Raw genomic sequence first — 16,142 nt, forward strand, 5'->3', positions numbered from 1 at the left:
TAGGTCATCAAGGCAAAAAAGCATAGCGTAGGGCCCTGAGCTTCCAAGCTCTCTCGTTTGTACTTTGATCTCTGGCTACGCATGATGGCATCAGTGAGCCAAACCGCCGCCAAAGACTGACGTCATAAAAAAATTCCGCCGTGGGCTGGGGGATCGTCGAGTTGCACACTCTTGGTTATGTACTCTTGCTTACGGTACATGTACACGTTGCAGTGTGCCCTCCACCTTGTGCTATGCCGTCATCAAAGCTGCCAACCAACTGGGTCTGTTTTGCGTACTGCGACTTCTGATTTTCCATACTTTGCGGTGTTCTTGCGTACTGCCAATATGACTGTACTGCCGTGTGCATTGCTGGTATTGTGTTTTTCAAATCTTTTTTTTTTTTACAATCACAGTACAGGCATTGCCAGTGGCTGGATTTGCTAGTGCAAACTACGTGTGACCTGTATCACATGATGATATCATGTTGTAGACTGTAGCAAGAGTTCATAACCCCCAAGAGTGTGCAACGGGCATAGACCCAGCGCTCGGCGAAATTCCTACATTACGTCATGCGCAGCTTGTCATCCGAGGTAAATTTAGGTTCTTTGAGATTTCTGGAAACTATACCCTGAACCTGCTCCTAACTCAAGGCTGTATAGTAGCCTCGACTTTTCGAAGCTTTTTTTGAAGACATTTCGGACGTACGTACATGTACCAGTCGTACTTTCTCAAAAACAAACTCTTTCTCCAAGAATCCATGGACATGTCGACATCGCGACAGGAAGAAGTGAGGACGCTGATAAAAATATTGCATTGCCGTCGAGGACAATCTTTCTTCTTTCTGATAGCTGTGCAACTCAGCCGAAAAATGCTCCTTCGACGTATTCTCAAGTTCCTCAACCATTTGAAATCATCTTCGAGGAAAGCACCGGGAATATGCCGATGGCTTGGGGAAGAAATTGTTCTTGAAGAGACTGACTGCACTGGTGAAAGAAGAAGGCGATGAAGAGTCACCATTGCATCGAAAAAATAAATAGTTTTGTCTTTAGGATCGTGTGCTTTGTTTCACTTTTGCTTCTGGAGCCGTTGAGGCTCAGACTAGAATCGCAGTTTAGGCAGTTTACCCTGGGGAAGCATCCTGGTTTGACTGTAAATTTTAGAAGAATTCATCGGCGTGACTCATCGCACTGCACCAAAAATGACGCAATGAAGGAATTCCGCCGAGCGGGCTTCCATACAGGGACTGATCAGGAGTTGCACACTCTTGGGGGTTATGAACTCTTGACTGTAGTCGTAGCTAGCAAGGCATACACTCGCTTTCGGAAAAAAATATTCGGCTCAGCTTGTGCTCGCCATGCTGCTACATAGCGGATTGATCCTCTTCAATTTTCCGTACCATTTAGCTCGAATTCCGCAGTGCGGACCAAGGAGTGGTTTTCCGTGCAAATACGGAAGGTTAGCAGCACTGTGTCATTACCATGCCTGTATGTACATTCTTCTCTCTTTATGTACACGTGCAAATTAGTTTTTTTCTCAGGCATCCACTAGTGAAGAGAGTGAATCGAAAAGTGGAATTTTCCACAGCTAACTGAGTATTGAAACAAATAAAATAGCGTTGTTGGGTTGTGTGATAAAACTTCTTCTCCTAAATCTCTGCTCGTTCTATTAGAATGTACAGTACTTATAAAATGGACTGGAAGTGGAGCTGAAATAATTCAAAATCACCAAATCGAATAACTCCTCCACAAACAAAAATGTATTTTTCAACACAAACTGACCTGAAGCCACATGACGAGTGGTTTTTGCGGGGACAATGTTCCTTCATAGCCATACAACCACCAGAACATGTGAGCTCCAGGACGAACATCCACATAGCCCCATTTCTCTCCCAGCTCAGGTGCAGGCTTGGCGGATGCCACAACCATCACGCAGGCTAAAACAATGGCTGAAACAAACATGTTTCCAGCAAAGGCAGACGAGAGGCAAAGAAATAAGAGTCGCGAGCAACTACAGGGCAAACTACCACTGTCTTTCTCTCTCTCTCTTTTCTTCAGAAATACTAATGTACATGATTGTAGTCATGAAGCCTGCTACAACACAACTCACAAGAAGAAAATTATTTCGAAGGGTCACGTGCTAAAGTTGTGATGCATGATTGTAAAAACTGAACTGGCATAGCCCTTGCGCAAAAATTCCAGTCATCATGAATCATGCGCTGCATGAATCTGTGCATGCTGCACAGTCCGTGCGCCAGATTCAAAATATCGCACTCTATCCGTGTTTTTTATTTTCCAGAGTCAGTGGACTTTGAACTTTTTGAGCTATTTCTTGAGAATTGTTAGTTTCTAGTCATTGCAAGGTGGGCCTTACAAGGCCCTTTTTCGTTCGAGTTCAGACCTGACACGCCGTCCATCGCCGGATAAGGCAAACTTCTATCCTCAGTTTCGAACGTTTTCTCGCGGGGTGCTTCTGTCCCATGCAGCATCACGTCTTCTCCGACTGTCGAAATTTGAATTTTTCTTTACGCAGGACTTTAGCTTAGTGCCGTCAAGTATTCCAGGCACGCGTAGTAACACCCACTACAACATCCAGAAGAACAAGCCTTAGTCTTTTAGTATGTGGTCTCTCGCCGGTGTCCAAGACCAAATAACACCACAACGACCAATTTTCTAACCTCTGTTTTCTCGCTATTTACATGTATATGGAGGACAGCTGGAAACATATAGCACTCACAATGAACACATCAGGACGGTGTAATAATGCCACTCAGCTACACCCTGGGCGTGTATGCATTCCTGTCTGCGAGTTATGCCAAGCAACTCGTCTGGACACCCGTGCACACATCCAACAAATGCAGAATATTGGAATATTTTGGTAAAATAGTGAACGGCGAAAGACAAAAACCCAAATTGCAGCCACCTACAGACTAATATCCACATACGCTGGCTGTGTAAAGGAGTGTCAATGAGAATCTTCATTGCGTTACTACAGAAGTGTATGAAACGGAACGTAGCGGACAAGCTCAAAAGTGCACGCCGAGCCAATATAGGCGGCATTGCAGCACATGTAAGACAGTTATGGTCAAACAGGCACAGATGAAGTGTTCCCACTATGAAACGGTCTCAGCAGTTCCAAGAAGTAAGAACAGGACAATAGCATAGAATGATGTCTTTTGCAAGAAGTGCTACGAGGCACAGCTAGAATAGATAATAGTTGACAGCAGTGCAAGCATTCACAACAAAGCTATTACAGCTGACCGCTTGTCACACTCAGATCTGCGATAATCCTCTGGCTGAGCTAACAGCAGTACTGGGAGAACACATGGATGTTTGCACACTAGCACAAAGAAGCGAGTCATTCCCCTTCTGCGGAAAGGCTGCAATACCCAAGGTCCTCTTCGTGCTGTTCTCACACAATGCCAAGACGCGTTAATACCCAAGGTCCTCTTCGTGCTGTTCTCACACAATGCCAAGACGCGTTGGAGCACGATCTACCTGAGAAGACACACAGATCGCACAAGATAAGGCAGCATTTTAAGTTTTTAACGACAGTAGGAATAATGCATGAAACACAGAAAGTAATTCAATGGAAAAAGTGCTCCGCTCTTTATATACTATACTTTTCCAATGTTATACAGATAATACACTGAACTCCATGGAAGTGGATTTGGTTGTCCCTATTAGTATAATTGCAGTGGGTGCTGCTTCACTTGAACCATATTTTGGTTCCAGTGAAGCAGCACTCACTGCAATAATTTGCAGAAAAATTTCTCAATCGCATTGTCGCGCATCGCGTCGCAGAAGTGATATCATACATCGCGCTGTAGAATGTTGGCATGGCTGGGCATCACTGCCGGTAGTTCTGCCAAGAGGACGTAACCCGGATTATTAACCCCTGGTGGATCGGTTACACACAGAAACGCAGCAGTTTCGAGGCAGTGTCTGCATGCGATACACCATGCACACAAACCTTCATAAGGCTCTTATGAGAAAAAGCGCACTTTCAATCTGAAAACCACAGCAGATCGTTGCGCACTGCCCCAGCCGGTACCCCAGTTTGTCGCTACGTAATGTGGGCAGCAAGCCCCTTCAGACCCCTCGTGCAAAGTTGCATGCTCTTGGGGCTATGGACTCTTGGTTCAGCCACCAAAATATGAATGCAGTGGAGCTGCGTCAGCGGCGTACATGAAACGAGACAGCATTCGGTTCGTTTTAATCGATAATATCGACAGAGAATATATTATTACAATGACACCAAGAGAAGCTTTCATGGCAATTAAGGCCAGCATGTCCATCCGCAGCCATGCAGCAGCAGCAACGAGGGTACATCTCAAGAGAATACAACTACAAGTCCATACCCACTAAAATGTCATGCAAATTTTACAATATACAGAGTGTCAAGACATACAAATTTCGCACTCTCGGATTCCTCAACAGTACCATCCTAAGCACAGGCACACTAAACGGGAAGAGAACACATTTATTTATGACATCGTATTCCTTCGGATGCTTCTTTCTTCTTGTTGTGCTATTTTCAACAAGGCAACACTTGTGCTCGTAAAAATACTAAAAAACAATTTTGAGATTCCACTTAGTGCCATCGGTTATTCCAGGCAGGAATGCTCAAACCATTATCATCTCACTACACAACAATATGTACTTACTAAGATCCGCCATGAGAGCTTGGTGTCCGCAGCTCTTGGAAAGCTCAGCTCGTCTACTTCTCGATGCCAGTCGGCGAAACCAGCAAATCGTGGAGAGCAGTTTCTTCCATAAATAAAGCCCAAGATGGCGTTTGCGATTCAAATTTTCTACTCGGCGTCAAAGCACAACATTGAACTCATCATCTTCCATTGCTGCAAAGGCAAAGGAGCGAAGACAGGCCGCGAGAAAGGCCAAAACAATTGCCAAATTTCTCCCCCAACTGCCATTGTCGTCATCATCTTCACCAACACAGTTTTGTGCAGACTTTTTCCCGCGGGATCGGACCCAGGAAAATGAAAACGGCCCACTCAGTGGCCTGGCGCACGGACTGTGCATGTAGACTGTGAGCCAAGTGCATGAATTCATGATTTTCGTTCCCACTTTGGGTGTACCGCGATTTTGTTCTTTTAGCATGTGGAAAGACCTAATAGAAGATCATTTTTGATTGTTGTCAGTTTGGGAAGCTTGCAGGGAAGTCAAAATAAGCAATTATCTTAACATACCCCGTTTCCATAGCAACTACATAGCAACTGACATAGCAACATGCTATTTTGAAGGTGTTTCTTACTTTTTTCAGCAGGCAACGTTACTGGACGAAGAAATGTATATCAAGCGTCATTGCAGCTGGGTTAAAATAACTATACGAGGCCAAGAATTATAGAATTACGCATAAGTGCATTGTATAAAGTACGTGCACATTTTAAATATTACTCGAAGTGACGATGCACTGGTAGGTAAGTGCACATGAAATGGTGCCGACAACCACGAAATGCACTTCAGGAATGATAATGTACAGAACAAACAGGTGGCATTCAATATACAAAGCCCAGCAGCAGCGAATTCTCCAGACAACGGTTGGAAAAGACCATCAACAACAGCCAGGAGAATCTGGTTTAATCCGGTGCAATGCTCATTTCACCCTCTACATCTCTATAATATATACATGTACAGTATGGCAGAATAATGTTAAAGAAGTTGCTGGATACAGGATTTGTATATTTACACTCATATAACTGATCAATGTAACGTTACTTCGTAAGTACTGCTGTATTGCTTCCTAACTTATAAGTGCAAAGGGTAGAGCAATGACCGTAACCAGTAACGTTAGAGGACCGCAGGGGTATACCGGTAGATACAGATCTGTAGTTTATTTGAACTATAATAATAATTATTTTGAAACATTAGTTACATTACCCATTGTATGTACAGAACACAAGCGGAAAGATACAATTAATCATAGTCTGAAGCACTTCAGTATAAAAGATCGAAACAGTTATTAGCTATCCGGAGATAAGGTACATTGTACGTTCTACATGTATTTCTGCTCCAACAGATTACAAAAACCTTTAGTTTAGCTTGACTGATCAGCAGCAAGCATGCTAGCACACTGATATGATTGACATGATGATGTTCGTACTGCCACTGCACTGCGCTGCACTAGCACTGCACACAATACTATAGAAACCACGAAAAAACATCGTCATGATGCGGCTGGGTTTGCACCACCGTACATTTTTGCGAGGTCAGTGGTGCAACAGAAGTCCGCTCCAGCTCTTGTGACCTTGGTTCTTGTCGATGGCGGCTATTGATTTGGCCAAAGTACATGTAGTTTCTCCCTTCTATTTGGGCATGTTCGTGCCTGATTTGGAAGTGACAACAAGCTGAATTCGTATCTAGTCGAGTAGATGAAACGAACTGGGGAAAAAAATTGCGGTACGCTCAAGGTCGGAACGAAAAAAAATTCTAACAGGATTTTTGGTGCCTGGCTCACAGTCTAATGCATGATATGCTGCACTGCCACTACTTTTTTGTAGTGCACTGCACTGCATGCACTGGGCCTTTTGCTGGTAGTGCTCGATGTCATGAAAATAATGAGCAAGCCGGAATCGAGCAGCACACATACATGCACGTGGCAGCTCCACGTGGCCCACTACACTGTACTAGTACTACACGACTTGCATGCAGTTTTGCCTCGCAACGAAACAAAAGTCTGGGTAAAACTTTGATTTGACTTTTGAGCATGGGGTCATCCCGTTGCGGCTGTCGCTGTTTTTCTTTTCTCTACATGAGATCATGAGAAGTGTCATTTTCCTTGTCTTCGAACAGAGAGATTCTACCTAGATCGTGTTGGCAGCTTGTACGTGCGTGTTTCTCACCTGTGTTGTTTCCTCAAGAAACGGAATCAATACCGTCTGTTTGACGTGCTCTTGAGTGGCGAGCGTGGTACCTGCGTGCATACGTTGCACATCGTGGAGTGGATTTTGTTCGTTTCTGTGGACCTCACTGAGTGGGTGAATATTGGCGGCAGCTGAGTAAATTCCTTGTTTCAAGATGTACGGTTCGAATCAAAGCGAGGACAACGAGCAGTATTTGAGTACGGAAGAGGATGATGTAGACGGCGATGGCGATTCCAAGCTGCCTGGCGACAAAAAGGCCCGTGCTCATCATAATTATTTGGAGCGTCTTCGTCGAGATCATATAAAAGAAAGCTTCAAAACATTAAAACAGAGCTTGCCGAGTATGGGCAATGAGCGAGCATCGAGAGCCTCAATTCTCAACAGTGCAACTGGCTATATCAACCAGCTGAAGAAGAGCAATGGTGCGCGCGCTGCCGAAAACGATCAGATCCGTCGCGAGAATGAGTTACTGGAGCGCCAGCTGCGAGAAGCAGGCATGCCAGTACCAGGAGGACTGGCTCTGCACGCCAGCAGCATATCGTTGAGAAGGCCAATGGCCACAGCGCCGCACATACCCGTAACTACAGCACACATGCCCACCACAGCACACTTCTCTGTGCCCCTAGAGCACCAGCTTGGAGCAGCACCCCTGCCCCAATTTCCAGCTACATCCGTGCCAGCGGCGGCTCCACCGCCAGGAGCTTCAACCCTGCAGACGTCGGCAGTGGCAGCATCAACGCCAACATCATCACATTCATCGCATTCACCACTCAGCCAGGACAGTGATGACTCGGAGGAGGCGATAGAGCCGCAGGCGAAGCGTCAACGCCCCGCACGTCGGAAGGTACAGTCGCAGCAGGCGACGACGTCGGCGGCATCCTAGTGAGTTTGACCGTATTCTAGTTTTGTTGCCCGTTGTACTATGTGTGTGTGTGTGTGTGTGTGTGCGCGCGTGCGCGCGCACTGTGTCCTTGTTGCTACTCTGCTTAGTGCTGCAACAGACTGGTGTGAGATATCTAGTATGTCGTTCACTTTATCTAAGCATAAAGTGGGGAAATCATGGATCGTGGTATCCTAATACCTATAGACTACTTAGTGTTTGGTTTTGACACTGAGAACAGGAGTGTTTTGTAGTTTTTTTATGTAGCTAGATGCTTTCTGTACTTGTACCCTTGGCACACGTGGTGTACAGCGTACCGTTGGCTGTTCCCTGTGTTCGTGATCTTCATAACAGTCTCTTTTACCTATTTATCCTTGGAGGTGCTCCCTGTCGCTCTCCTTCTGTATTATATGCGTGCGTGTGTGTTTGTGTGTGTGCCCGCGTCTCTCTCTCTCTCTCTCTCTCTCTCCCTCCCTCTCTCTCTCTCTCGCTCTCTCTCTCTCTCTCTCTCTCTCTCTCTCTCTCTCTCTCTCTCTCTCTCTCTCTCTCTCTCTCTCTCTCTCTCTCTCTCTCTCTCTCGCTCTCCCCCCCCCCCCCCTCTTTCTCAGGCTTTAGACGTTTTCTACAACTATCCAAAAGAATAACTATGAATTAAAATTGTGATTAGGATCATTCATTATCAGTTTATGCATCTGTCTTATCTTCTCTCTACGCACCATTGTGTTCTTTGCTTAAACAAACTATGTTTCACGGCCATAGTCTAGTATCAAGTAGTGCACTCTTGACTATTAGTACCTTCCTAAAAGGGTACGGTTCTTTTTTCTATTCTTCTCACCTGGCCGTTTGTCTTGACTTATTTATGTCGGTGCCCTTTGACAGTTCCAGGGCTGAGAAACTGGTTCTATGACCGTGTGATTTTTATTGTGTCGGGTACTGAGATGGCTGGTTGTTGGTGTGTGCATGCTAGTCTATCACCATGGTTGATATGTTGCGTTTCCAGGAGACATGTAGATTGCTGATAGGATGGGCGACTGCTATCATCGTATATATGTGTGTGTGTGTGTGTGTGTGTGTGTGTGTGTGTGTGTGTGTGTGTGTGTGTGTGTGTGTGTGTGTGTGTGTGTGTGTGTGCGGAGTCTGGCGTTCCCCACTCGGTGAACAACACACCTCCTGGTCTGCCCCTTACGGGGCCACATAGCCAGTCATGGCAGCGGAAAAGGGAGGGGGGGGGGGGGGGGGGGAGGGCATGTCACCATAATTCTGGCAAATTCTTCAGCCTTGTGAATGATGAGATGCCAGCACGTGTTCTTGTGGCTTCTACATTGCGCCGGGCACTACACATACTCGTCTAGCTGCGCACTCAAACGCGACGCTACTTTACTGTCCCCGGGGAAAACTGCGGAAAAAATCGCAAAAAAATGCGGCATAATATGGCATAATTTGCGAAGAATTTGCGGTAAATATGCGGTGAATAATTATTGATGTGCGGCATTTTTCAGTGAGTTTGTAGTGAAATCAATCAGTTACAAGTCTCTGGTGTACATGGTGTAAGCACTCGTCATATTTGAGTAAAAAGCCGCCACGATGAGACGTTGCTGACCGAACAGTGCACTGTGTGTACGTGTAGTGCAACAAAAAAGTTCAAAAACGCGGGAAAATCGCGGAAAACGCGGTCTTTTAAAAAATCGCAAAAAACGCGGCCGCGGAATCGCAATTTTCCCCGGGGACAGACTTTACTTCATGAGGTTGGATTTCTTTGGCCAGCACTGAAGTACAGAATAGATAATACAGCATGTCTGTCTACCATCCTACCAGGTATATGTACTTGCATGCTCTGGATGTACAGTTCATGTGTGCCATTTTGGGATGCACAGTACTGTACTTGTACAATGTATATGTATGCCAACTTGGGGTGCATGCATGGTGTGCGTGCATGGTGTGATTTCTTCACTGATCCGTTCGCATAGCTTTGCCAGGTATGAGATTTGGGCAAGCGCCTGGTTGGCTGTACAACATGGTAAAATCAGGCCGCACACATTCGATTTCAGTTTCGCGTTTCATGAACTGGCTTGTATGCGCTGTGTCGGCAATTCATGAACTGGCTTGTACAATCGTGTACTTCGTTGTATGCGCTGTGTCTCGTCGTGTGAAGTGTCTTGCCGTGTATCGTAGAACCATACTATATATAGGGATGTTCTGCTCTACGTAGTCGTTTTGGGAACGCGACGCAAAGAATCACGCGAACTTTCTTCCCGTTCCCGTAACGTAAAGAAATGCTGTTCTGCTCTACGTTTCACCGAGAGAAGTCACGTGGAATGTGTACTGGGAATTTCCCCTTCCATATTTGGCAGTTTTCTGCATGCAGTTGATCGGTACCCAGCAAATCCGTACGCATTTTCTCTGCGTGTGCCCCAACGTAGAGAACCCCATCTCCGCGTAGAAATCTGGAGCCAAAACACGCGAAGCCGTAGACTCTAACCCAGACACCTGCTCTCTATAGATCTACGTGATTTCTCTACGTTTCACGTATAGCAGAACCTCCCTACTATCGTGCAATCTGTCCCCGGGGAAAATTGCGATTCCACGGCCGCGTTTTTTCAAAAGACCGCGTTTTCCGCGATTTTTGAACTTTTTTGTTGCACTACACGTACACACAGTGCACTGTTCTGTCAGCAACGTCTCATCGTGGCGGCTTTGTACTCAAATATGACGAGTACGCTTACACCAGAGACTTGTAACTGATTGATTTCACTACATACCGTACTTCCGCACATATAAGCGCATGTGCTTATGTCCGGACATAAGCGCACCCCCAATTATAAGCACATGGGCTTATATGTGAACACTATTGGTGAAGCATCCGGGAGCTGAATATACTGCTAAGCATTGTGATAACACCGTTGTTTAGGACACAGACAAACCTTTATTGCACATATAAGCGCATGGGCTTCTACCCGAACATGTTCACACAGCAAAAAATCTTTTTGTAGCAAATTTTCACTTTAATATAAGCCCATGCGCTTATATGTGGGGAAGTACGGTACTCACTGAAAATTGCCTCATATCAACTGCAAACTTGCCGCATATCAATAATATTCACCGCATATTTACCGCAAATAATAATTATGCCATAATTATGCCGCGTTTTTTTGCAATTTTCCCCGGGGACGTCGTCCGGACATGGACAGCATGTGTAGTGGTAGGCCCTTGTGTTGCGCCCACTGTCACAGCACTGGTAACTACTTCTTCATGCATACTTCGACTCTTCTCTTCGCAAACGCTACGATCTTTTCACTGAGTCTGTCGTGTACATGTATGCTTCAGACACCGTATGTGGTGCTAGGGCCGCATAAGTGTACATAATGTATGGATAGCATTCGGCACTATTATTACGGTAATATTCATTAGGTCGCCTTTCTCTGGCCAGCTAGCTAGCCCAGCAGGATCTACAAGTACCGGTACATGACTAGTCGACTGTAGATATCTAGGACCGTACTGTACTAGTAGTAATAGTATCGTAAGTACTGTCTCATGCATGCATGCATAGTAAGTGGTTTTAGCAACACACATCAGCGTCAGCGAGCATACTAGACCGAGGTATTACGACGTCACTGCCCACCATGAATGGTACATGCATCAGCCTTCGATCTTGTTCACATTTTTATGCATGAACCCGGTACTACACGATTGTACTATAATCATGTACCTACATACATGACCCCATTATTTGCATGCCGCTGCTATTTTCGTTTATTCATGTGCCTACTGTCACTGTACTGCTGTTACCATGATGCCATTATTCATGTCCAATAGTACTTTCATGCATGCCATGCATAGTACCCTGCAGCAGGTATACCCAGGCTTTCAGAATGAAATCTTTCAGGATTCCGCGTGAAACCACAGCCACCAGCCCCAGTAAAGCAGTATCTGAGGGCTGGAGGCAGTGGGCCCACCATGTACAATAGTACTTCATGCATGACCATGCAACCCCTGCAGCAGGTTTACCCAGGCTTTCAGAATGAAATCTTTCAGGATTCCGCGTGAAACCACAGCCGCCAGCCCCAGTAAAACCGTATCTGTGGGCTGGAGGCAGTGGGCCCACAAGTGCGGCTATCCCAAAAGATCCCATTCCTGAAACAGAGCCAGCACACCATCAGCAAAGCGACCACAAACGGAGGCATGACGAATTCCATTATGCAGAGCAACAATACCCAACTAAAGAAAGAAAAAGCCCTTCCCCTCCCGGGGTGACAGGTGTTCTGTTCAAGCCCACCACCCAAAAAATCCCAAAAAGCTCAGCCGGTAGAGGGGGGGGGGGGGGGGGGGTGCTGGTGATGACATGCTTGGTTGCTCCTTGACTTGGCGGTGACGATGCACACCATTACACTGAGCAGTGCGGCGAGTGTCATCGGCATTTTGATGGACAGAATCAGCGATGCTGTCATCTGAGATGGAACAAACAAGATGGATGAAGATGGCGGAAGAGCAACCCAGAAAACAAGAGCAAGCAAGGAATGCAAACTTATGGCCCGGGTAATCCATCCTCTATGCCATAAAAAGCGAGAAGAACCCCCCAAAGTTCTGTGTACTCTTGCGCGCCCATGCACTTCACAATAAGCATTCAAGTTCTATGGAGACCGGATCTTGTAGTTGTGGGTGCGCCAAATCTGTTTCAGCATGCCCATCACGCACCTGACTCACATGCGATAAGGGGGAGTGGGGCTAGTCCGAAAGTGCTACACGCCAACCAAATTGTACGTTTCACTGGCTAGTGCTGGAGAACTCATGCATACTTCAGGCGCGGTACAGGGGCATAGAGGTCTGGCATGAAATTCCTTTGTGCCGGGCTCAATCTAGCCACACTTAAACAAGCCTATAGTAATAAGATATGCAAGATGCAGCCCAGCTGTGGATGCGACTTGAAAGTGTCAAACCTCCTAAAACTATCGGACAGTCATTAGCATATCTATCTGCATTAACAATTACATATGCCACACAAATAATAGATACGCAGTACAGATATTTACCTTGCGCATCCCTTGATGTCGCTAGCGCGTCCTCCTGTCCCGTCCCGTCGCTTTACCTGAGCTGGGAGGAGAAACACACAGCAAAGGAGAAGACAGAGATGAACCTGTTCCAGAACAACATTGTCTCTTAGCTACCCACCCACCCACCCAGCAAATGCACACGGGGAATCGCACAAGCATGCGACTATCAAAATGCAACATGGCCAGCAATCGAGGACATCTGAGAGTTGTAATTTTTGTACTCCTCCGAGGTGTGATTTTTGGCGTGCTGGGCCAAGCACAAGGAAGCCATCTGCAAAAAAACTGCAGAAAATGGTTGTTGTTTGATCCTTTGCTGTAATCTTTGTTTCTAGTCGAAGCTGGTTGCTGTTTGGAGCAGAAACGCTGAAATTGACTATTTTCTGCATGTACTCATGTACTCAATCATGCAGTCTCACTCGTATTTTAGCTCTTTAGTCTGGAATGGATGCTGCTCTGCGCCCCTTGGTGAACATTTCCTGCGCTCGTGGAGCAGCTGAAAAGGACCACTGGTATGTCTGGTTCCTGGTTTGAAAGTGGAGAGTCGACTTTTGTGCCTTGAAAAAGGAGTAGAGAGCGATAAAGGTACGTCTGTGGCCTATTTTTGAGTGCTCCTCGTACATTTTTGATCGTGATAGAAATTCTCAGAGCAAAGTCAGACCAAAGTCAGCGCGATGATGGCCGTACAGTTTTCTTGTTTTTTTTTAGTTGTTTCGTCTCGTATGTATGTCAGTATCGTGATGGTGAAGTGGAGAGGGTGATTTTCTTCCTCTAGGCTTCGTTCGGCGACTTTGCTTCGTCCTCGTTGAAAAGTGATGCTGAAAAAAGGTCGATTCGAAATATTATGTTGATTTTCAATAGGGGTGAAACGAACATCGAATTTTGAATACGAACGAACTCTCACACTAACGAACGAACTCGAACGAACATTCTCCATTATGTATTTCATGGATGAATTTTTTTTGAAGACCATAGTTAATTTATTATTATTTTATTACAGTCTGTCAGTACTGGCGTTCTCTGTACTTGGCTGGCCACAGTTCAGACGGTGTACGATACATATACACTGCCAGAACAGAAATATTTTTTTATCGCGTCCGCCTGAGCTGAATCACAGGGTTTTGCAGGTAGCTGCAAAGTCCATCACCATCGTCCGGACGAGAGTTTTCTTCTCATCGCTAGCTCAGGTCGTCAGAGCAGGAGAACGGTACTTCTTGACGTGGGTACGAAGATTGCTTGTCGTCGCTCTGCTGTGTGATAGAAAATTTTTGAAATTGAGAAAATGACTTCGTCTTTCCCGACCACTTTATCAAATTCCGCTCCAACTCCGGATCGCGATGAAAGGCTCGAATGTTTTGACATGATTGCAACGAGTGCACGTTTGCTTTCAGGAACAGATGTCACAAGCGACTCGAATCCTTTCACTACGAGTACAAATCTAACTCAAACGGACACACAGAAATATTTCAAGAAACTTTGTCCCGACGCGACACTCAACTCCTTCAACTTGCTTCAACTTCAAGTGATCATCAAGGCAAACACAGTCGATCAGCGTGCAAGCTCACGATCTCCCAACCTCCGCGGCTCCTTCGTGATCTAGTCACAAGCGATCTTTATGCTTGCTTGCTGTGTTCGTTTATCAATCTTGCGAGTTCGTTCGTTCGTTTTCAAATTTTTCGAACGAATATTCGAACTTTCGTTCGTTCGTTTCACCCCTAATTTTCAATGTACGTGATGACATGCGATTGCTGGCTATGATAATACTGAATCTGTATTCAGGGCATGCAGGGTCAATATTCATGGACGCACGTGATGCACTGCTACACCCAGGGTGGGCAAAGTCAAGCATGCATTCCAAATCAAACACTGCATTGCACTCCCAGACTGCAGGGGACCTCGCACAGGGTCAGGGTTGGGACAGCACCCCATATGCATGCAGGCATGCACACCGGCATTCGCAACAGACCGGTGCAATGATGACGCAAGAAGCAGAGACAGAAGACTGGAGTCTACTGGGACTCTAAGCAAATGTGCATTTCATGCATGAAGGAATCACATTGCACTGGTCTGCTGGAACGTCTAAAAATCATGCACAGCAAAGGGGTACTTAGGTGAGTTGGTGTAGCAGTGCCGATGATCCTTGTGTCCGTCCATCTTGATCTGCTGCTGGCTTCGGGGATGGCGTCCTGTACTAAATGGAATCACACAGCACAACACAATGATTAGGCCCAAGAACAAGCAACACAGCCGATGTGTATGTGTGAACTATGTATAAGCATACATAACTGCAACTTCCCCTCCCCACTCCTAACCCGAAAAAATGCCAGTCAAAAGCTGCAATATTCTTGGAACTCGATATGATTGAAAGTGACAGATGTGCCAAGGAAATGTAACTGAAATGGGCGAGGCAAATAAACAACTCCTTACTGAACAATTTGACTGCAAAAAAGCAAGATCACGAAGGCAATTGGCTCAACCCACTGCATGAAATGGACAGGGGACATATGTAAGTACTGTTGCATTTGAAAAGGAATTTAGTGGAACGAATTGGCTACTGAATGGGGAGAGGAAGTTGCCCTATAGAAAAAAAGACAGCACAGAGATACTTAGGGTTTTGCAGTAGCCTACATCTCCACTGCCCTGCGCTGCAGCCGCCATCGCGTCACTGCAGAGACATGAACGGGTACAAACATTTATCGGTCACAACTAGTAAAATGGCGAACAAGGAAACGGCGAGTGCTGGGGGCGCCACAATGAATAACACAATTCACAAAACGTCATCTGGGAAACGCTCATCGCTGACCAAATTCCTATCACTAGACATAACCACTGACAACACTAACTGCATGTCCCTACCTCGTCCTGGCAGCATCATAACAATTCCACAGCAAGCATCCAGTCCTGGACATCACCAGCCTGGACCTGGAGCGAACAACAGCGGAAGTAGCAAGAGGACAGTGTCAGTGCCGCGTACCAGGTAGGAATGTGCCATGAAAGACATCCTGTCAGTGTAGTGCTAAAAGGCAATCTAAGCAGCAAATCACATCCAGAGTGTGTATCATACAAACTGTGTACCCTACAGCCAGGCAGTCGTTACTCACGGTGAAGGCGACATGATGAACTTGGAGACTTTTGTGCAGGTATTTCTCCAAACAAACGCTCACCCCTGCGGGATCTGAGGGGTGCCTGACGTCCACAGATACAGTAACACGACAGGACACACTACTTTCACGGCGATATGTCGCATAATCTGCTGAAAATTGACAGGAGTCATGTGATAATAAACGCACTATTTGAAGAACAAAAAAACAAGGTTTTTCAGAGTATCACACCATTGTATGGTATGATACGCTTT

At 45.9% G+C, this 16,142-nt stretch overlaps 1 protein-coding gene and 1 long non-coding RNA gene across 2 annotated transcripts; one reads left to right on the forward strand and one right to left on the reverse strand.

Moving 5' to 3' along the window:
* Positions 1 to 2,834: 2,834 nt before the first annotated feature.
* Positions 2,835 to 5,010, reverse strand: LOC135811596 (uncharacterized). The gene is made up of 2 exons (XR_010552664.1): positions 4,646 to 5,010; positions 2,835 to 3,476 (listed from the first exon to the last, which is right to left on the reverse strand). It is a non-coding gene; the product is annotated as an uncharacterized LOC135811596 (long non-coding RNA).
* A 1,696-nt stretch (positions 5,011 to 6,706) lies between these two features.
* Positions 6,707 to 8,766, forward strand: LOC135811597 (protein max-like). Its single transcript, XM_065324832.1, has one exon. The coding sequence runs from the start codon at positions 7,017 to 7,019 to the stop codon at positions 7,743 to 7,745; it is 729 nt and encodes a 242-aa protein (XP_065180904.1). The 5' UTR covers positions 6,707 to 7,016; the 3' UTR covers positions 7,746 to 8,766.
* Positions 8,767 to 16,142: the final 7,376 nt, after the last annotated feature.

Source organism: Sycon ciliatum, chromosome 3 (genome assembly GCF_964019385.1).
Source record: "Sycon ciliatum chromosome 3, ocSycCili1.1, whole genome shotgun sequence".
Lineage (NCBI taxonomy): Eukaryota > Metazoa > Porifera > Calcarea > Leucosolenida > Sycettidae > Sycon > Sycon ciliatum.